The sequence below is a fragment of the Moschus berezovskii genome, chromosome 5 (genome assembly GCF_049115385.1).
Source record: "Moschus berezovskii isolate FMDL1 chromosome 5, NW_MosBer_1.0, whole genome shotgun sequence".
Lineage (NCBI taxonomy): Eukaryota > Metazoa > Chordata > Mammalia > Artiodactyla > Moschidae > Moschus > Moschus berezovskii.
The window spans coordinates 48,434,502-48,458,487 of record NC_142464.1 but is presented as its reverse complement, the minus strand read 5'-3'; the positions used below and the strand labels follow the sequence as shown (position 1 = coordinate 48,458,487).

Genomic DNA, 23,986 nt, shown 5'->3' with positions numbered 1-23,986 from the left:
GCCTGGAAAATCCCATGGACGGAGGAGCCAGGTAGGCTGCAGTCCATGAGGTCGCTAAGAGTTGGACACAACCAAGCGACTTTACTTTCACTTTTCACTTTCATGCATTGGAGAAGGAAATGGCAACCCACACCAGTGTTCTTGCCTGGAGAATCCCAGGGGCGGGGGAGCCTGGTGGGCTGCCGTCTGTGGGGTCGCACAGAGTCGGACACGACTGAAGTGACTTAGCAGCAGCAGCAAAGCAAGTAAGACAGTAGAATAGAACAGAACCACAGAAAGCTAAAGTCAGGGTATCCTATGCTATCACTTTCAGAATCACTGTTATCATACTCATTCAAGACTTGGATCTCTGAATTTAAAATCTTCTTGATACACTAAGCACCCCCCTGAGCTTCAGTATTATTTTTGACTTTTTAAACACCATTATTTTCTTTTCCATTCCACTTTTCACTTTGATGGATACAGCTTGAGCTTTACCTGAAAATATGCAGCTCTTGAAATCTTTAATTAGTTTTGTCATTTTGACAACTTTCCATCTGTTCAATTGTCTTGGGCCCTATTGCCTAGTGCATCCTGCCCATTGACTTTGCAAACCAGAGCTTTGTTACTACCAGCTCCTGTGTGGTCTCCCCAGTTTCATATTATTTAGACTGTATGGCATCCATCATTCAGTACACCTCTTGAGCATCCCGACTCCTTTACCTTTTGTCTTTTTCTCTATAATCATACTGTATCAGTTTCCTAGAGTGGCTGTAATAAAATACCATGACATGTGTGACTTAAAACAATAGACACTTTTATCTCACGGACTGAGGGTAATAGTTTTGAAATCAGTATCACTGAGCCAAAATCATGGTCTTGGCAGGGCTGTGCTTTCTCCAAAGGCTCTGGGAGAAAATATACTGTTTGCTTCTTCTGGTTTCTGGATGGGGCCAGCATTCCTTGGCTTGTGACTGAGCCACTCGATTTTTAAGACCAGCATCTTCAAAGCTCTCTCTGCTTCATCTTCACATTGCCTCTTCGTTTATGTGTGTATCAAATCTCTCTGCCTCTCTTTTAGAGGACACTTGTAATGGCATTTAGGACCCACCTGGATAATACGGGATAATCTATCTCATGATTCTTAAATTAACTACATCTGCAAAATATAAGGTGATATTTGCAGTTTCCAGGGATTAGAGTTTTCTGCAGGGCTGAGTTGGGGCAGGGGTAGATTTTTCACCTATAGCTTATTTCAATACCCGTTTGGCATAAAGTCAACTCAGGGATCAACCAATAATCTCCCTTCACTCACTGACTGCTTGCCTAATTGTCACTGCTTATTCAGAATTTTCACACACAAGTTGACGGTCTCATTATTTTTCCATGATCAGATATCTCTTCTTTGTGCTGTGCTTAGTTGCTCAGTCATGTCCGACTCTTTGTGACCCCATAGACTGTAGCCCGCCAGGCTCCTCTGTCCATGGGGATTCTCCAGGCAAGAATACTGGAGTGGGTTGCCATGACCTCCTCCAGGGGATCTTCCCAACCCAGGGATCAAACCCAGGTCTCCCACACTGCAGGCATATTTTTTACCATCTGAGCCACCAAGGAAGCCCAAAATATCTCTTCATCTACCTTTAACTTCAGTTACATACCTTCACATCCTGTAAAACTCTCCTGATTGCATCAATCAGTGCATCTACAGAAATATCTTTTCTCCCACAGAGAGCTACAAACTGAGGTATTTTGTCTGTCTTCATCAATCACCACCCATCCTCAATTCCTAGCTTAGGGTCTAGAGAACCATTGGCACTTGATTCAGATTTATTTACTGGTTTATTTTTTCCAGTACAAAAGAAAAGGATGTTCTATTTTCCGTGTGTTATTAATCCCATTCCCTGTGTTATTAATCCCATTCCCTCTTTGTCTGGATCTGTAATTTCTCTCAATCCTCTCTCTCCTGGCTGCTTCCCTGTATCCTCTAAACTTAAGTCTCTTTCACCCTTAAAAATACTCAAACAATTTCAGGAATATTATCAAAAGGTTGTATCAGGTCAGACCATTCGAGACTCCTCATGCTCCATGGCTCAGTTGTGTCTGACTCTTTGTGACCCCATGGAGCCTGCCAGGCTCCTCTGTCCATGGGATTTTCCAGGCAAGAATACTTAAGTGGGTTGCCATTTCCTCCTCCAGGGGATCTTCCCAACCCATGGATCGAACCCACATCTCCTGCATTGCAGGCAGATTCTTTCACAACTGAGCCACCTGGGAAGCCCTTGAGACTTCTTATCTCTCAACAAAAATAACAAAAAACATGAGGTAAAGTTATCATAATGAAATTCAAGCATTAATCTCTTTCTGGGAAGCCCTAAGGCTGATGAACCAGAAAATTATCTATGAGATGGTGAAAAAAATATGCATTGTTTTTCCTTCAGTATGTGGCGAGAACATAAAGCCTGTAACTTTATGCCTCACTAGAGAGAATAAAAATTTTCACAAACTTATATAACAGGAATTTTGAAGTGGCTCTCTTGCTGATTGGAATAATGGCTTCACCATATTTGCAAATAAATGTCTTAAATATCTTTGAGCTCTAAGAATGAAAGAGCATAGATAAAAATGAAAAGTAAAAGTGGTAGAGTTTTGTGATTTGATGGTTTGATGGTTCTTTTCTACACCTGAAATATTTTTGAGAAGTCAAGATTTTTATATGTTAAACAAATAAATATATACGCATATATTATAAATATATTAAAACAGGTAAGCACAGAAGAGTAAGAGACTACTTCAGTTTTAGAGTAAACAAAGCCACACAGGCATTGCTGCTGCTGCTGCTGCTAAGTCTCTTCAGTCGTGTCCGACTCTGTGCGACCCCATAGACGGCAGCCAACCAGGCTCCGCCGTCCCTGGGATTCTCCAGGCAAGAACACTGGAGTGGTTTGCCATTAGCTACATCAAATAGCATGCTAGTGTTCCAGCCCTCCAGAAGCATGCTGTTGCTAAGTTGCTTCAGCCGTGTCCGACTCTGTGCAACTCCATAGACAGTAGCCCACCAGGCTCCCCCACCCCTGGGATTCTCCAGGCAAGAACACTGGAGTGGGTTGCCATTGTCTTCTCCAATGCATGAAAGTGAAAAGTGAAAGTGAAGTCGCTCAGTCATGTCCAACTGTTAGCGACCCCATGGACTGCAGCCTACCAGGCTCCTCCATCCATGGGATTTTCCAGGCAAGAGTACTGCAGTGGGGTGCCATTGCCTTCTCCCCAGAAGCATGCTAGCACCTCAAATATGTCACAGAGGCCATGTTAGCCCTTTCAATAGTATACAGATCCAACTTAATCACCTGCACCATGTACAAGTATGAACTGTGAAATTATCATCTTTTTTGGGCTGCACTGCACAGCATGTGGGATCTTAGTTCCCCAACTAGGGATCAAACCCACACTCCCTGCACTGGAAGTCAGAGTCTTAACCACTGGACCACTGGGGAAGTCTAGAAAGTATCATCATTATTGTTAATCATTAGCTAAAGTGAAGGAAGACTTCGGAATAACGCCTACTTAGAGACATTACTTGGGAGAAGGCAATGGCAAGCCACTCCAGTACTCTTGCTTGGAGAATCCCATGGATGGAGGAGCCTGGTGGGCTGCAGTCCATGGGGTCGCTAAGGGTCGGACACGACTGTGCGACTTCACTTTCACTTTTCACTTTCACACATTGGAGAAGGCAATGGCAACCCATTCCAGTGTTCTTGCCTGGAGAATCCCAGGGATGGGGGAGCCTGGTGGACTTCCATCTATGGGGTCACACAGAGTCGGACATGACTGAAGTGACTTAGCAGCAGCAGCAGCAGTAGAGACATTACTTTGCCAACCAAGGTCTGTCTAGTCAAGGCTATGGTTTTTCCCATGGTCATGTATGGATGTGAAAGTTGGACTGTGAAGAAAGCTGATCACCGAAGAACTGATGCTTTTGAACTGTGGTGCTGGAGAAGACTCTTGAGAGTCCCTTGGACTGCATGGAGATCCAACCATTCCATTCTAAAGGAGATCAATCCTGGGTGTCCACTGGAAGAACTGATGCTAAAGCTGAAACTGCAATACTTTGGCCACCTCATGCGACGAGTTGACTCACTGGAAAAGACTCTGATGCTGGGAGGGATTGGGGTCAGGAGGAGAAGGGGACGACAGAGAATGAGGTGGCTGGATGGCATCACCGACTCGATGGACGTTGAGTTTGAGTGAACTCCGGGAGTTGGTGATGGACAGGGAGGCCTGGCGTGCTGTGATTCATGGGGTCCCTGAGAGTCGGACACGACTGAGCGACTGAACTGAACTGAACTGAAGAATGAATAATCCTGAGTTATTTACATTGTAATCCACAGCAATGTAATGGGAGATGAGAGCAAGAGATTTCATGTCTCAGTTATGTTGAAACTCTTGTTCAGCTGAAATAAAGTCAGATAACACAAGGAACATAATACCTAACCAGTGGAAAGACCCGAGGCAAGGACAAGACCGTGTCTCTTTTTCCTCTTCTGTTTGTTCAGCTTGCAGCAGAGAGCCTAGTACAGAGCAGATGCTAAATAATTATGTGTTGAATAGATACTAAGCTGAGTTAGAAATTCAGCTCTGGTAGGACAAGCAAAAAAAAAACAGCAATATTGATCATGTAGACTATAATTGGGACTTTTGCTTGGCATTGTATATAAGTTATGTTAATTATCTTCAGAGTCTGTGAAACAGGCATATCCCCATCACATGAATGGCAAAGACCTAAATCCTTAACACATCTAGCAGGCCTTGCATGAACTAGCTTTGCCTGAGACTATTACTTCTGGCTCATTTGTCATCACTGCAGCCCTTGAACGTATGTGTCCTTGGCTTCTACCCCAGCTGAAAAGTGGGACTTCCTCAAATAGGTTTTCCTGTACTTCCTTTGTAGCATTTAGCACAACCCTAAATGATTATCTGTTCAGCTCTTGGCTTTCTGTGTGCCTTCTCTGACAGAACTGTAAACTCCCCATGGGGGTCGTCATGTGTCTTTTTGATTGTTTTATACCCAACATTTACTACACTCTCTGATGTATACTATATTTTCAAATATATGTGATTAGTAAATGAAGGATGGGAAAACTCAAGGTCACAGAAGTTAAGTAATTTACTCAAAGTCCCACAGCTAGTAAGTGATGAGTGAATTTTAGGCTAGGGATATCAAATTTCAAAAGCTGTATCTTAGAGCAACTAAGAAAATGAAAGATTGGTTTGGGATTATAAGATACCTTTGAGATAAATAAGCAGATAGCATATAATAAACATAAGATAAATTTAATAGCCTTGATAAAGTGAAAAAGCAACGAAAACTGAAAAGGTTCATAATGAATATTCATTCCTACCATTATAGAAATAATCCCCATCATAATTAACGCCAGATATCACACTAAACACTGTATATAGGTTATACTTTTAAGACTTATAATAACCTCAAGATAGGTATTATCATAATTATTCCTGTATTATGGAGGATTTAAAACTTTCCCCCAATAAATAGCCACATAAGCAGATCCCATATACACTTAAAAGCAAATTTATAAGGCTTTCAGACTCAAACTTTAGAATTTTTGTGGTTGTCTTGTTTGCTTACTTGTTTTCTTAAACCTGCAATCTATAAACTTTTGATGACTAAAATTAAGAGATTGCAATTTTAGGCTGACTTCAGTTCAGTTCAGTCACTCAGTCGTGTCCAACTCTGAGACCCCATGGACTGCAACTCACCAGGCCTCCCTGTCCATCACCAACTTCCGGAGTTAATATCCAGAAAAGAGATAGTCTCTGGGAACCTTTCCCTGAAATAGTTAATTTTGTTTCTACCTGATTTGGAAACAGGAGCTCTCCTGTCACCTTTCATAAAGAGAAAATAACTTTCTGGAAAGAAATCTAACCAGACTTGCACCAAGTTTGTGGAAAGAATTGGCAAAGTTATGTACTAGAGATGGAGTTTCTAGCGATCCTGGAGGACACTGCTGCCCCCTCGTGCCTAAACACTGTAATAAAATACACGGAGAAAGGCTGCTCACCCAGCTGGTCTCTGAGCTCCAGAGGGCCCTGTGATGAGTGCTATGACTGACAATAACCAGGCAGGGGTCTCAGGGCCATCGTGCCAGCCTTGAAAGCCTAGAAGCAGTGCAGGTCAAGACACACTCCTCTCAGGCAGCTTTTGAGACTCTGGTTAATTGCTCCCTTTGTTTAAAAAAAATTATTTTGCAGTATCAATTGTAATAGCAATTAATTAACAATGTTAATTTCAAGGGTACAGCAAAGTGATTCAGTTATACATACACATGTATCTATTCTTCAAATTCTTTTCCCATTTAGATTGTTACAGAGTATTGAGCAGAGTTCCCTGTGCACTGTAATAGATCCTTGTTGGTTATCCATTTTAAATATAGCAGTATGGTACTGTTCCAAACTACCCAACTATCCCTCCCCACCCCCAGTTAGTTCATTTTCTAAGACTGTGGGTCTGCTTCTGTTTTGTACATAACTTCATTTGTATCCGTTTTTTTTTCTAAGATTTCGCATATAAGGGAAATCATGTATTTGTCTTTGACTTATTTCACATAGTATGATAATTGTTCTTGGTGATTTAGAAATATCTGTTGAATCAATGATTAATGAATTTTTGGTGAATTAATAAGGATAAAAAATTAGGATAATTAGTTCTCTATTGGTTTATTTTTCTTTTCTATAATTATACTTGCCTTTCACAATGACAGCTTTGTAACGTATAAAGCTTTATAGTCAAACTCAGGTTCAGATCTCTTGGACTTCCCTGGTGGCTCAGATGGCAAAGCGTCTGTCTACAATGTGGGAGACCTGGGTTCGAGCCCTGGGTTGGGAAGATCCCCTGGAGGAGGAAACGGCAATCCACTCCAGTACTATTGCCTGGAAAATCCCATGGACAGAGGAGCCTGGTAGGCTATGGCTGCAAAGAGTCGGACACTACTGAGCGACTTCTCTTTCACTTAAGATCTCTGCTGCTGCTGCTGCTGCTAAGTCGCTTCAGTCGTCTCTGACTCTGTGCGACCCCATAGACGGAAGCCCACCAGGCTCCCCCGTCCCTGGGATTCTCCAGGCAAGAACACTGGAGTGGGTTGCCATTGCCTTCTCCAATGCGTGAAAGTGAAAAGTGAAAGTGAAGTCACTTAGTCGTGTCTGACTCTTAGCGACCCCATGGATTGCAGCCTACCAGGCTCCTCCATCCATGGGATTTTCCAATCAAGAGAACTGGAGTGGGGTGCCATTGTCTTCTCCATCAGATCTCTACTACTGCTTAATATCTGTGTGATCTTGGGGAACTTTCTTAAACTCCTCTGACCGCTCATTTCTTTTGTATCATGTGAGAAAATCTCTACCTCCTTTGCTTGTTATGAGGATTTAATGATGACATGTGTCAAGACCAGGCTCAGCAGAAAGAAGAACATCAATACTGTATATTAACGCATATATATGGAATTTAGAAAAATGGTAACCTGAACCCTGTATAAGAGACTGCAAAAGAGACATAGGCATTTAGAACAGTCTTTGGGACTCTGTGGGAGAGGGTGAAGGTGGAATGATTGGGGAGAATGGAATTGTAGCATGTATATTATCATAAGTGACCAGTCCAGGTTCGACGCATAAATTTTCCTCTGTTCAAAAAAAAAAAAAAGAAATAAATGTTATTATATAGACATAAAAAAAAAAAAAAAGACCAGGCTCAGGGCTCAGCAGACCACGGGTGATCATTAAACATCCCTTTTGTTAATCCTCCAACCTCTACAGTCTTTCACAACTTCTTTAGATATACCCTCGAATGGGTTTTTGAAACATTTGGACCTAGACAAATCAAATCAACTACATACACACACATATCACTGTAATCCCTAGATTGTTTTGGGTAGAGTAGAATGTCCATCATATTTGTCAGCAAGCAGTAAAGAGAACTCATTTTCATGTTCCCAATCTATAGAGAGATGTAATAAAATGACAAGAGGTTATCGCTTATGTTAAAGTGCCTTTAACTATAAAGAACTGAAAACCAATAAATAAAAAGGGCCTACAAAATAAAGAAAATAAATATTCTCACATAAGAAGCCAAGAGATGACAGGCACAATGAAGTTATCAAAGAGCCAGAATCTAGGCAATTTTGTAGGTGGGAAAATTAGACACAGAGGATACAATTATTGCAACGCTCCAGGAAATGTATTATCTTACAATGATGTTGTTGTCTGAACATGTACATCATTGTCTTAGCGTTTAACTCTCTCTGATTGAAAAATTACATGATTCTTTTAAGTAAATATTTTAATACAGTTTTCCCCCCCAAATCATTAAGCTGATGGCATGCCAATTTGAAAGTGATTTGATCAATTCACAAAATCTGAATAATGATCTTGGTGACATAGAGCAGAAACAAATAAGGACAGGGCATACCTCTGCATATGGAATACTATTCATAGCATTCGTAGTAAGGATATGCAGATTTGCAGGCTCAGTTGGTCCTGTGCACTGCTGAGCACAGCCCTGACAGGATATATTCCTTCCAAATCTAATTAGACTAAGGCTCCAAGTAGTATAGTTGCTAGCTGTGGTCAAAATAGTAGAGTATTTGTACAAGTCTGAAGAGTTTCTATTGCTTGATTTACAGTGAATGTAACTATTAAAAAGATTGTTAAACTGAAATTGCTAAGAAAACCAGAGTCAACCCATACTGAGATAAAGCAGGCATGGTAGGCAGAGATCTAAGATAACTCACCCAAAAGTCCTGTCTCCTGGTTATTCAGCCAAATACCTATCCAGATATTGCCATGAGGGGTGGGGGGATTCTGCAGATGTAATTAAAGCTCCAAGTCAGTTGAACTTAAAATACAGAGACACTCTTGAGTTTGATCTCTTCACATAAGCCCTTTAAATTATAAGAGAAGTAGAGAGAATCAGAGTGTGAGAAGGACTTAACATGCATTTAATGACCTGAAGATGCAGGAACTTATGTGAAAAGAAAAGGGCTTCCCTCATGGCTCAGACGGTAAAGAATCTGCCTGCGATGCAGAAGACCAAATTTCAATCCCTGGGTTGGGAAGACCCCCTGGAGGAGGGCTTGGCAACCCACTCCAGTACTCTTGCCTGGAGAATCCCATGAAACTTGGCAGGCTACAGTCCATGGGTTCACAGAGAGTCGGAGATGACTAAGTGACTAACACACACACGTGAAAAGAAAGTGAACAGAGGCCACGTGGGCTAGTGGCCTGCAAGACAACAAGGACTTCAGTCTTAACAACCAAAAGGCGCTACATTCTGCCAACCAGCTGAATGAGCTTAGAAAAAGACTGTGAGGTCCAGATGACAGCCACAGTCAGGCGACCTTTGAATGTGAGTCCCTGAGTGGAGAATACAGCCAAGCCATGATAGACTTTCCCTACAGAGCTGTGAGGTAATAAGCCTGTGTTGTAAGTACCGAGTTTCTGGCATTGTTACACCGCGATAGAAAGCTGATACACATGCCTGCTCTCTGGGCACTTTGGTCTGTCTTTCCTCAAATGGTTTTGAGTACCTGTAGAATTTAGCTGGGTTGTAATTGACACAGTGAGTCAACTAAATGAACCCTCTTTTTTACAAAGTTGGGAAAATCCATTTTCAAAGACTCTTTAGGGTTTCCCTGGTGACACAGAAGGTAAAGAATCTTCCTGCAATGCAGAGACCCTGGTTCAATCCCAAGGTCGGGAAGATCCCCTGGAGAAAGGAGTGGCTACCCATTCCAGTATTCTTGCCTGGAGAATTCCACGGACAGAGGAGCCTGGCAGGCTATAGTCCATGGGGTCACAGATTCAGACACAGTGGAGTGACTAACAATTTTAACTCTCACTTTTTTGTAGCAAATAACTAGGGGGCTTCCCTGGTGGTCCAGTGGCTAAGACTTTATGCTCCTAATGCGAAGGCTGGGTTTGATCTCTGGTCAGGGAACTAGATCCCATCCGTAGCAACTAAAATCCCATGTGCCACAACTAAGATTTGGCACAGCTAAATAAATAAATAATATAACATAGCATATTTGTTTAGCTTCCCTGCATGCTGGGAGGCCTTTTCCTGCAAAATTTGGGGACCTTCATTTTGCAGAATCAACCTAAGTGAACTGAAAAGAGAATGTTAAAAGAAATCAACATTTATCAATTTTTTAGAATAGTGCTAGGATCTTTATACACATAATATCAATGAGTTAGCATTTCTTCACTATAAGGTGCTATTACTTTTCACATTTTATAGATTGAGACACACAGTTTTGGGACATTTCAATGATTTCTTTGTCAGTATAGCTGAAACTTGAGCCTAGTTTTTGGTTTTTAGGGTTTTCTGTTTTGGCTGTATATCTCACATAATATTTGCTGCTTTCAAACTGTTAGAGAATGGAGCCAGAGGTAAGGAGAATATGTGCCTCATACCTTGTATTTCTCCCTCATCGTGGAGATGGTGCTGCCTTCTGGGGCTAAGAATGTGCCTGCATCTCCATACTTAAGCAGCTGAGTTGAATCTTGAGTATAACCCAGCGCTCATCTCTTTTCCAGTATTACATAGGAAAGTCTTTCTCCACTTCTTTTTCCAATCTGAAATTCATATTTAATCACTTGAGCTCCAAGGAGTATATTCAGGGAATGCAGAAGGTTCTTAATGCAAACTTTGGAAGCAGCAAAATACCAAACATATTGGTTGTATCCATTTTTTTCCTTTTTCATACATTATCTACTTTAATTTTCATTTGTTTTATTTCCCTGTGATATCAATATTTCTTAAAGGTTATTTTACAAATGAAACAGACTAAGAATAAATGACTCACTAGGTGTTCAAATACCTGGGAATATGAGAAGTTTAAAATTTAAATTAGTTTTAGTAATTTAGAAGTAAAACCAGTTTTACTTCTTAGTGATCAGTTTGTATACTCTGAAAACTGAAGGGCTAATCCTATTATTTTTAAATGAGTTTTTAACAATCCAATTGTTAAATATAGTAAGGTTTTTAAAATTTGTATTGAACTAAGAAGTGTTTTCTTTTGACCCTGGTGGTCTCCCCTTAATTTCTGTGACTGTAATTATGATACATGGTCACAAGGGTTGGGAAGTGGAGCCAAGATTTTGATCTCAAAAGTCCAAGGACAGAGATGTATTTAAGAGAAAGTGGTGACCTTGAACAACAGAGCACAAGGCATCAAAAATGTCCCTCAGCAAAACTGGATAGAAGAGAGCAGAAGAATTACAGGGAAAAAATTGTTCTGGGGTGCAAGGAGTTCTAAAATCTTGCACACGGGTTTTAGAGGAAACTGCCAGAGCAAGTTTATTTTCTATTCTTTTAAAAGCCTAGAATTTGTTGAGTGTATATCCATTCAGGATAGATGTTTTTAATACTCTGTTGGAAAAAATGCTGGGCTCTATAAGAATCAGTCCCTGCCTTTGACGTATTTACCAACTCTAAACAGGGCAGAGAAGTCCATAAACAGAATGTAGTGACAAACGTACTACAAGTTCATGGCACGGCACCATGTAAATTTTGAAAATTCTCCTACCAGTGTAGAATATGGAGGTATCTTTAAATTGTCAGGCAACTAAGAGAGTAACTCTTCAAAGCAACCCCTGTGGAAATTTAATTTCCAAAACCTATGCTTTTCCAATTGGATTACATATTAAACAGGGTGGAATAATAGGTGAAGACAGTCAGGCTTCCCAATTATATGTCTCTGAGAATCAGACTCTCCATCCATCATCTTTATTGTATCACTAAATTCACATCATCTGTCTTTCAAGTCATCCTTACTGGAGGTGGTGGGGTGCTTTGTTTTTACAATTTAATCAACTAATGATTGGGAAATATTTTTGAATCTCAAAGGATAAAAAATTATCTTGGTTATGAAATAATGATACTATAACTCAGTTTGATATGCTCATATCTTGAAAACTAAGAAGATAAAAGTCACTTTCCTAAATTTAAATATATGCAAACAATTATGATACAGCTACAGCATATAACGCAATCAAACAATACAACTTGCTTAAGCATCCTTGCATAAAGAGACCTTAAATCTGATCTGGGGGCACTCCAGTCACATTGTAAAATAGTAAATAATTAATACGCAGTTGGATTCATACTCAAAATAAGCATTTCATGTTTCTGTTCAGTCGCCCATTTGTGTCCGACTCTTTGCGACCACATGGACTGCAGCACCCCAGGGTTCTCTGTCCCTCCCACTTCCCGAAGTTTGCCCAGGTTCATGTCCATTGCATCGGTGATGCCATCCAGCCATCTCATCCTTTGACACCTTCTTCTCCTTCTGTCCTCAATCTTTCCCAGCATCAGGAATTTTTCCAAGGAGTTAGCTGTTTGCATCAAATGACCAAAATACTGGAATTTCAGCATCAATCCTTCTAACAAGTATTCAGGGTTGGTTTCCCTTAAGATTGACTGGTTTGATCTCCTGGCTATCCAAGGGACTCTCAGGAGTCTTCTCCAGCACCATAGTTCTTTGTCTCTCTGTCTTCTTTATGGTCCAGTTCTCACAACCATACATGAAAACTGGGAAAACCATGGCCTTGACTGAACAGACTTTTGTTGGCAGAGTAATGTCTCTGCTTTCCAACACACTGTCTAGATTTGTCATTCACTTATGTTACAACAAATATATACATATACATATTACATACATATTAAGTCCTCAGATGAATTTTAAATATATTTTTACCTTGTCACTATTTCCAGATCTCAATGTGTTCATCAACCCTGAAGTTGTTCTCTGAACTTGTCCTTTTGGGGTTTTGTGGAGGCTTCGTGGTTTCAGCATGGTTGATTAAATCATTATCCATTGGTGATTGAATTGAACTTCTGGCTCCTCTCCCCTCCCGGGAGGTCAGAGGACTGGGATTGAAAATTCCAACCCTCTAACTACCTGGTTGGCTCCCCTGAAAACCATCCCCCATCCTTGCATCAGTACAATTCAGTTCAGTCACTCAGTTGTGTCCAACTCTTTGCAACCCCAGGGACTGCAGCACTCCAGGCCTCCCTGTCTATCACCAACTCCCGGAGTTTACTCAAACCCATGTCCCCTGAGTCGGTGATTCCATCCAACCATCTCATCCTCTGTCATCCCCTTCTCCTCCTGCCATCAGTCTTTCCCAACATCAGAGTCTTTTCAAGTGAGTCAGTTCTTCACATCAGGTGGCCAAAGTATTGGAGTTTCAGCTTCAACATCAGTCCTTCCAATGAATAATCAGGACTGATTTCCTTTAGGATGGACTGGTTGGATCTCCTTGCAGTCCAAGGGACTCTCTAGAGTCTTCTCCAACACCAGTTCAAAGGCATCAATTCTTCAGTGCTCAGCTTTCTTTATAGTCCAACTCACATCCATACATGACTGCTGGAAAAACCATAGCCTTGACTAGATGGACCTTTGTTGGCAAAGCAATGTCTCTGCTTTTTTTAATATGCTGTCTAGGTTAGTCATAACTTTCCTTCCAAGGAGTAAATGTCTTTTAATTTCATGGCTGCAGTCACAATTTGCAGTGATTTTTAAGTTCAAAAAATAATGTCTGCCACTGTTTCTCCATCTATTTGCCATGAAGTGATGGGATCAGATGCCATGATCTTAGTTTTCTGAATGTTGAGCTTCAAGCCAACCTTTTCACTCTCTTCTTTCAGTTTCATCAAAAGGATCTTGCATGGGATCCGACAATTACCTTATTAACATCACAAGAGATACCTTTATCTCTTTCATAGTTTTAGGAACTCTGTGCTAGAAATGGAGACTCAGAAGAAACATATATCTCTCCTTATAAATCACAGTATTAGAGTGTTCCTTCTGCTTTCCATTCTTTGGGTAGTTTGTTATTTGGTCCCAGCAAACCATTAGGGACCATGAAATATACTTTTCCCATGAGTTTGGAAGCAGGGAGACATTGTTGATAAATAGCCCTATAGACACCTGTTCTTGCCTTGTTCAATCCATCGATTGCCTTTCTGTGTATCTCATGGGTTATTTCCACATGTTCTAAATGTTCCAGGTACATTCTGGTCTCTCCTTATAAACTCATAGCGGGCTCACTTTAAGTGTGGTTTCTGACAATTGTACTGCTTAAGAAGATAACTTCCTTTGAGAATTGTCAACTTGCTTGTTATCAGTTCTGCTAGAAGGGTGAGACGCTCTACTTACTTGGGGGAGTGATCTTAACCTCCCTTTTTTCTTCCCTGGACCAAGTGCCCAGTGTCCACTCTTTGTTTTGCCCGTAGTATGCTGTGCTACTTATTAAAGAGGTGTCATCTACTTCCTTTGTCAGAAAGAATAACCGAAAGAGTAGTCTTTGGACAAAATATGGATGCCATGACACTTCTATTTGTAGAAACCCAAGCTTTTCAACTTAAGCACATGGATGCCTTCTTTGGCAACAGGAGTAGATGTGAGGGTTGATAAAAAACAACAGATGCTTAAAAGACGTGATATAAAAGGCTCCCCGAGGAATTATTTATTTCACAAGGACTTTTAGTTTTCATTTTCCCATGATATTTTTGTATTAATTCTTCTTTTTGGATCCACAATTATTTATGGGAAGAGGAGATTTCAGCCAGCGAGTGGACAAATATTAGCTACAGAATGCATCTGATTAGCATATCACTACAACCATTTTTAGAGCATGCCATCAGAGTTCTGACAACCTTCAAGGAAATGCTAAAAGATTTTCTGAAGAGGTAAAAGTGTAAGGACTCACAATGCACCTCAAAAAAGAATTTCTTTAGCACTTTCCTATGGATACATGGATCTGTCTGCAAAGCCCCATTCCCAACACTTTTCATGCATTACTGTATTTCTAATATACTCCTCTAAACATTAGTATGGAAAACTTTTCTTTAATGAATATAAGGCTCCTGAGTTCCCTCTGACATTTACTTCCAGTATAGTGGCCTTTTATTCTTCTCAGCTGTCATTTACAATTGCAGTGTTCCCCTGTCTTTGAGGGTAAACTCTGATGATATTAGAGAAAGTAGATTCAATTTATAAAGCTAGATAGGGAGGCATAACTCATATCTGCTTTGTAGGCTCATTGCACTATATCAGCCCAGCACTCTACTGGGTTCAACTGCTTTGGTGGATATCATTTAACCCTAGTATAGCCATGCTGAGATTACAGTCACTCTTTGTATAATGGAGTTCTGTTTACCAAATTCCAGGTTATTAATATTGTCCTGACAGCTCACATTTAATGATCAAATATGATGTACAAAGACAAGTTCTAAGATAGAAGCATAATGTGGAATTATCTTATTAATCCTCACAGCAGCCCTCTAGTGTCAATAGTTATCCCCATGTGACAGAGGAGAACAAGGGGACTTAGAGGAAATGTTTGTCTGAAGCTCTGCAGCTTTTAAGTAGAAGAGAGGTTCAATGCAGTTCTTCTATTTCACTCCAGAGCCCAGGAGCATAAGCATTTCACTCAGTTCAATTCAGTTCAGTCGCTCAGTCATGTCCGACTCTCCGCGACCCCATGAACCGCAGCACGCCAGGCCTCCCTGTCCATCACCAACTCCCGGAGTTCACTCAAACTCATGTCCATCGAGTCGGTGATGCCATCCAGCCATCTCATTCTCTGTTGTCCCCGTCTCCTCCTACCCCCAATCCCTCCCAGCATCAGGGTCTTTTCCAGTGAGTCAACTCGTCGCATGAGGTGGCCAAAGTATTGGAGTTTCAGCTTCAGCATCAGTCCTTCCAATGAACACGAGGACTGATCTCCTTTAGGATGGACTGGTTGGATCTCCTTGCAGTCCAAGGGACTCTCAAGAGTCTTCTCCAACATACAGTTGATTCTAAATGCTTCCCGACAGAATGGCACCAGCTATTATATGGACATGAAGGTGTCTGTGTAGACATCAGGAAAGCCAGACACAGGTAAGGCTCAATAGCCCATCGTGTGCTTTATGCACAATTCCTATAACCTCAAACTCAGTCTCTTCACTTTAAAAATGATGCCACTAGACAAAATTACAGGTATCCCTGCCTTAGGGATAAAGACATACATTAGCCCCTATTTTTGCTAATGAAAAGAAATCTGAAGAGGATTTTCACTTTGATGTAGAAAAGCAAAAAGCAAAATATAGCATACAGCATTCCTTTTACAGTTAGCTGCTACAGAGGCAGCACACCCCAAGCACCACCGGGCACCATCAAGCCTCCCTCCCCCGAGAACTACCCTCTGCATCTCAGCATCAAGCCCCCATAGCTTTGAACTGTGTCTGTAAGCATCTCTGCTTTATGGTGACTACTTCTTTGTTTTCTGCTATTTCAACTTTCGGGAGGTTTTATAAGAGCATTCTACTTTTCAAGAGCATGAGAGACCCATTTAAGCTCTAAAGTTGCTTAAATCCTCAAACTCTGTGGTCAATAGACTAGGCTCTGCTATTTTCTAATTATGAGAATGTGGGTAGTTTCTAACAGTTTGCTCATCAGTAAAATGGAAGTAATGCTAGCATCTATCCATTCCCATGAGAAAATCCAGGAAAAGCATTTAACAGAATGTATTAACTTATCATCATCATAATCATCGCTATCATCATCACCATCATCATGCTAATTATTATTACAAAAGTTTCTCACTTACTAGCATTGTTATTAGTAGTAGCAAAATAGTCATAGTAGATTTATAACGGACCTTGCCACATGTCTCATAACACTACCTAAGGCAGCTGAGTAGGATCAACAGGGAACACACGGCTCCAAGGCAAGTGTCTCTTTACCAACTGACAAAATGACGCGGCAGTTACATGCTAAGAAAATCTCACTCTACATTTATCACATTATGATCATATCATTGTGAAGGGTTTAAGAAGCGTTGAAGGAAACTTGCTGGTCTTAACAGATTAATGTCCCAGCCAGCACAGCACCAGGAAATCCTAGCTACTTAACATTTGATGGAGTAGTTCACTTAACCTGTCCTAAAATCTGGGACTTTTCCCAAAGCACTTGAGTGTCCAGCCATTCATATTCAGATTAAAGTGTATGTGGTAAGGAAAGAGGTGGAGAGGTCCTTGCTGAACTAAAGGCAATCATTTCTCAAAAAAGAAATTTATACACCTATGTCTCTTTTGCTGTCTCGTATACAGGGTTAAGGTTACCATCTTTCTAAATTCTGTATATATGCATTAGTATGCTGTATTGATGTTTTTCTTTCAGTCTTTGGGACTCAGTGGGAGAGGGTGAAGGTGGGATGATTGGGGAGAATGGCATTGTAGCATGTATATTATCATATGTGAAATGAATCACCAGTCCAGGTTCGACGCATGATACAGGATGCTTGGGGCTGGTGCACGGGGATGACCTGGAGGGAGTATATGGGGAAGAGGGAGGTGGGAGGGGGGTTCAAGAAGGGGAACACATGTACACCCGGGGCAGATTCGTGTCAATGTATGGCAAAACCAACCAATATTTTAATGTAATTTGCCTCCAATTAAAAAAATTTAAAAAAAAAAGAAATTTAAAACATTTCAATTTTCCCCAAATCTCACAAACTAAAATTATATGTGTTGTTGTTCAGTCACTAAGTCACGTCTGACTCTTTGCCACCCCATGGACTGCGTCACACCAGGCTTCTCTGTCCTTCACCATCTCCCAAAGTTGGTGTCTTTGGGACACCAACAAATTCATGACCGTTGAGTCAGTGATGCTATCTAACCTTCTAATCCTCTGTTGTACCCTTCTCCTTTTGCCTTCAATCTCTCCCAGCATCAGAATCTTTCCCAATGAGTCAGTTCTTTGCCTTAGGTGACTAAATATTGGAGCTTCAGCTTTAGCATTGGTCCTTCCAATATTTAGGGTTGATTTCCTTTAGGATTGACTGATTTGATCTCCTTGTTATCTAAGGGACTCTGAAGAGTCTTCTTCAGCACCGCAATTCAAAAGCATCAATTCTTCAGCACTCAGCCTTCTTTATGGTCCAACTCTCACATCCATACACGACCACTAGAAAAATCATAGCTTTGACTATATGCATCTTTGTATGTGTGTGTGTGTGTGTGTGTGTATATATATATATAATTTTTTAAAATTTTAAATCAATACTGCAGTTTGGGTCGAAAGGCTTCCTTTTGCATATGGCTCTCTCCAACACAGCCACCATAATGGAAGAAGATGTGGAAGCAAACAAACGTAGTGTGTCTTCCCGAAAGAAGTATTTCCATAGGTGGATCTCCAGAAGCCCACTCCTTCAGTCCTAAAAAATTATAATCCAAAAGACAAGTTAACATGGCAATTAATGAAGTCAGGAAGGTGTAAGTTTGATTACACTAATCTTCAAATTCTATAAAAGCCAAAATGGAATATTTAAAAATTCACTCTGTATCCTTGGTGCCCAGGAGAGTGCTCAATGAATAGAACACACTAAAGGACAATTTATTTAAAAAGTAAACACATGTATTCCCACCTCTTTCAGAATTCTCCACAGTTTATTGTGATCCACACAGTCAAAGGCTTTGGCATAGTCAATAAAGCAGAAATAGATGTTTTTCTGGAACTCTCTTGTTTTTTCAATGATCCAGCGGATGCTGGCAATTTGATCCCTGGTTCCTGTATGCAGGTCAGGAAGCAACAGTTAGAACTGGACATGGAACAACAGACTGGTTCCGAATAGGAAAAGGAGTCCATCAAGGCTGTATATTGTCACCCTGCTTATTTAACTTATATGCAGAGTACATCATGAGAAACGCTGGGCTGGAGGAAGCACAAGCTGGAATCAAGATTGCTGGGAAATATACTAATAACCTCAGATATGCAGATGACACCACCCTAAAGCAGAAAGTGAAGAAGAACTAAAGAGTCTCTTGATGAAAGTGAAAGAGGAGAGTGAAAAGGTTGGCTTAAAGCTCAACATTCAGAAAACTGAGATCATGGCATCTGGTCCCATCACTTCATGGGAAATAGATGGGGAAACAGTGGAAATAGCAGCTGACTTTATTTTTCTGGGCTCCAAAATCACTGCGGATGGTGACTGCAGCCATGAAATTAAAAGACGCTTACTCCTTGGAGGAAAGTTATGACCAACCTAGACAGCATATTAAAAAACAGAGACATTACTTTGCCAACAAAGATCTGGCTAGTCAAGGCTATGGTTTTTCCAGTGGTCATGTATGGATGTGAGAGTTGGACTATAAAGAAAGCCGAGTGCCGAAGAATTGATGCTTTTGAACTGTGGTGTTGGAGAAGACTCTTGAGAGTCTCATGGACTGCAAGGAGATCCAACCAGTCCATCCTAAAGGGGACCAGTCCTGGGTGTTCATTGGAGGGACTGATGTTGAAGCTGAAACTCCAATACTTTGGCCACCTGATGCAGAGAGCTGACTCATTTGAAAAGACCCTGATGCTGGGAAAGATTGAAGGCAGGAGGAGAAGGGGACAACAGAGGATGAGATTGTTGGATGGCATCACCAACGCAATGGACATGGGTTTGGGTGGACTCCAGGAGTTGGTGATGGAAAGGGAGGCCTGGCGTGCTGCAGTCCATGGGGTCGCAAAGAGTTGGACAGGACTGAGCGACTGAACTGAACTGAACTGACTTATACACATGTATGCCTCTGTAAAAAACTGTGTGACTCCAACAAGGTACATAATTTTCATCTCTCCAAGCTTCATTTTCATCTCTAACTAACCCTTACTTTTCAGGGTTAGTGAAAATGTTATTTAATAAAAGAGATGTTGTAGGTAGGAAGGCAGTGAATGTATACTCATTAAACAGCTGTTACTGTGGTGATGTCATCCAGCAGCCTGCCATCAAAGCATCCTGGTCTGCAAGAAAATCTTTATATCACTTTATCCCTTGGAGGGATCTGGACACCTTGATATCCCCTAGTCATTTTCAGAATGATGATTAGATTCATGAGGAAAGCAAATTATTGTTGTTTGTTCATGGGATTTGGTGAATATCAAATCACCATATGATTCTGGTCAGCAACACCTCTCGATGTGAAACTTTCTCATAAACCAGTGGTGGTAGCACATGTGGGTACAGCCCTTCTGGAAATCAATGTGACTGTGCATAGGAAGAGCCTTACCATGGTTTAGAGCCGTAACATGGTTTAAACCCCTTGGTGTTGTAAGCCTCCTTCTGGGATTAATCATAATGAAAGGACCACAGGTGGAACCACAGATGTATGCACTAGAATGTTAATTATATTACTATTCCTATGTAGTTCAAAAATGTGCTGCAATTCCCTAAATACCCAACAGTATGGTAATTGCCGGAGAAGGCAATGGCAAGCCACTCCAGTACTCTTGCCTAGAAAATCCCATGGACAGAGGAGCCTGGTAGGCTGCAGCCCGTGGGGTCGCTAAGGGTTGGACACGACTGAGCGACTTCACTTTCACTTTTCACTTTCACACATTGGAGAAGGAAATGGCAACCCACTCCAGTGTTCTTGCCTGGAGAATCCCAGGGACGGGGGAGCCTGGTGGGCTTCCGTCTATGGGGTCACATAGAGTCAGACACGACTGAAGTGACTTAGCAGCAGCAGCAGTAGCATGGCAAATGCAATGGACATATTATTATGAAGCTTTTAATAGTAATGAAATGTTAAAGTCAGGATATTTTTTTATGGTAAAAAGAACAAGATGCAATGCTACATTCTTATTCTAATTTTATTATTGTTTGTTGTTCAGTCACTAAGTCATGTCCAACTTCTAATTTTTTATGTACAGCATATTAATATACAGTTAGATAAAGGACCAAAAAAATCCTTGTTGTAATATGATTATAGGTGATTTTTATCTACTTTATTTTTTCTACAGACAACATATTTTCACTCCATGACCATTTGCTAATAATCAGATGAAATGTCATTAGAAAATAAAATACAGAAGCCATAAAGCTTATAGAACATTATAGTAACTTCTCACAGTATAGATAAGTGAGCTTTCCTCACTTTCTCTAAAGCTGGGAACTCTACTGCTTCTTGGTCTTATAGTGAAGAAAGCCAAATTAACAAATTCATACTTCATTGTTTAGCCCTTACTGAACTTATTTGAAAATATCATCCTTTAAAAATGATAATAGGAGAAGTGGTCCAGTGGTTAAGAATCCACATTCAGTGAAGGGGATGCAGGTTCAATCCCTGGTCGGGGAAGTAAGATCCCACATGCTGTAGAGCAAGTGAGCCCGCTCCACAACCAAAGAATCCGTGAGCCGCAATGAAAGAACCTGCAAGATGCAATGAAGATCTCATGTGTCACAAATGAGACCCGAAGCAGCTGAATAAATAAATGACATCAGGGGAAATGAAAATAATTTATACTGCTAAATGATGTGATGATGGTCCTACTCAAGCATCAGAGCACAGACATTTGAACCATTTTTCAAGTAAGCCTCTAAGACACACAGCTAACAGTTCACCTAATGTGTGTTCTTATCTTCTTCCTGGGTATATGAGCCTTTTCTTGTGGTTTGAGATGGACATATTAAGTGATTTCTAACCAAATAAATTAGAGTGGAAAGGCTGTGTACCACCTTAAGACGTGGTCCATAAATAGTTCCTATGCTCACTCCTCAATGATCTTTTTCTCCTTTGGATGAGAACCAAAGAGCTCCTTTGGATCTTTATCTCCTTGTTCTCCTTTGATTGCCCCATGGCAATGGCCAAGTTTCATTAGCCTGTGTCCCTTAATAGCACTTCCCAGGAAGCACTAGTGGTAAAGAACCTGCCTGCCAATGCAGGAAATGTAAGAGAAGTTGGTTAGATCCCTGGGTGAGGAAGATTCCCCTGGAGGAGGGCTTGGCAACCCACTCCAGTGTTCTTGGCTGGAGAATCCCCATGGACAGAGGAACATGGAGGGCTATAGTCCACAGGGTCACAAAGGGTCAGACATGACTGAAGTGACTTCAGTTCAGTTCAGACTCTCAGTCGTGTCCGACTCGTTGCAACCCCACATTCTGCAGCATACCAGGCTTCCCTGTCCATCATCCACTCCCGGAGCTTTCTCAAACTCATGTCCTTTGAGTTGGTGATGCCATCTGACCATCTCATCCTCTGTCATCACCTTCTCCTCCTACCCTCCATCTTTCCCAGCATCAGGGTCTTTTCCAAGGAGTCAGTTCTTCATATCAGGTGGCCAAAATATTGGAGTTTCAGCTTCAGCATCAGTTCTTCCAGTGAATATTCAGGACTGATTTCCTTTAAGATGGATTGGTTTGATCTTCTTGCAGCCCACAGGACTCTCAAGAGTCTTCTCCAACACCACAGTTCAAAAGCATCAATTCTTCTGTGCTCAGCTTTCTTTATGGTCCAATTCTCACATCCATTCATGACTACTGGAAAAACCATAGCTTTGACTAGACAGACGTTTGTTAGCAAAGTAATGCCTCTGCTTTTTAGTATGCTGTCTAGGTTGGTCATAACTTTTCTTCCGAGGAGCAAGTCATGGCTGCAGTCACCATCTGCAGTGATTTTGGAGCCCCCCAAAAATAAAGTCTGTCACTGTTTCCATTGTTTCCACATCTATTTGCCATGAAGTGATAGGACCAGATGACATGATCTTTGTTTATTGAATGTTGAGTTTTAAGCCAGCTCTTTCACTCTCCTCTTTCATTTTCATCAAAAGGCTCTTTAGCTCTTCTTCACTTTCTGCCATAAGGGTGGTATCATCTGCATATCTGAGGTTATTAAAATTTCTCCCGGCAATCTTGATTCCAGTTTATGCTTCATCCAGCCCAGCATTTCACATGATGTACTCTGCATATAAATTAAATAAGCAGGGTGACAATATATAGCCTTGATGTACTCCTTTCCCAATTTTAAACCAGTCTGTTGTTCCATGTCCAGTTCTAACTGTTGCTTCTTGACCTGCATATAGATTTCTCAGGAGTTAGGTCAGGTGGTCTGGTATTCCCATCTCTAAGAATTTTCCATAGTTTATTGTGATCTACACAGTCAAAGGCTTTGGCATAATCAATAAAGCAAAAGTAGATGTTTGTCTGGTTTTCTCTTGCTTTTTCAATGATCCAGCGGATGTTGGCAATGTGATCTCTGGTTCCTCTGCCTTTTCTAAATCCAGCTTGAACATCTGGAAATTCACGGTTCACATACTGTTGAAGGCTGGCTTAGAGAATTTTAAGCATTACTTTGCTAGCATGTGAGATGAGTGCAGTTGTGCAGTAGTTTGAACACATGTCCCTTAATAACTCAGATCAGTACAATCACTCCTATTAGACAAGCAAAAATATACTGCATTCTTTTAAATTTGTTATGTATTTAGCATCTTGTTTGTTATGGCAAGAGTTAACCTAACTAACATGGCCACATTGTTTATGGTTTACACTTAGCTGTATGCATGGGCAGGTCAAACTCTTCTTGATGGAGAGGTGGAGATACCTCTTTTGTGCAGAAATGACTCCATAAAACTGGTAAAGGAAGAGTTAGAAAATAGATCATTGTACTGTTTTCTAAGTCACTAGCATCCTGAAGGCAATGGCAAGCCACTCCAGTACTATTGCCTAGAAAATCCCATGGATGGAGGAGTCTGGTAGGCTGCAGTCTGTGGGGTCGCTGGGGGTCTGACATGACTGAGCGACTTCACTTTCACTTTTCACTTTCACACATTGGAGAAGGAAATGGCAACCCACTCCAGTGTTCTTGCCTGGAGAATCCCAGGGACAGGGGAGCCTGGTGGGCTTCCGTCTATGGGGTCACACAGAGTCGGACACAACTGAAGTGACTCAGCAGCAGCAGCAGCATCCTGAAAAACATGATTAATCTTTTTCACCTGAAGGTAGTAAAATATATTGCTTTCCCATAAGAACTCTTTTGAATAAACAGAAGATCATCACTCCTGGATTATTTTTATCATCCTCTTTATTGTTTTTTACATTTCTTCTTCCATCTGGATGCAGGTCTCATGAAGACAAGACATTTAACTTGTTTATTACTGCTGCCTCATTTCTTAGAAAAGTTCCTAGAATAATA

The 23,986-nt window shown here is 41.0% G+C and overlaps 1 protein-coding gene across 2 annotated transcripts in view; it reads left to right on the top strand.

Moving 5' to 3' along the window:
* The window catches only part of KCNIP4 (potassium voltage-gated channel interacting protein 4), a 242,290-nt gene that overhangs the window by 193,169 nt on the left and 25,135 nt on the right, over positions 1-23,986 (top strand). The window contains exon 3 of one of the 2 annotated variants that reach the window (XM_088836042.1): positions 13,186-13,194. The exons of the other annotated variant lie outside the window; for it this stretch is intronic. Within the exon in view, the coding sequence (XP_088692168.1) occupies positions 13,186-13,194 (9 nt within the window). The remainder of the gene's footprint in view (positions 1-13,185; positions 13,195-23,986) is intronic. 2 annotated transcript variants of the gene reach the window in all.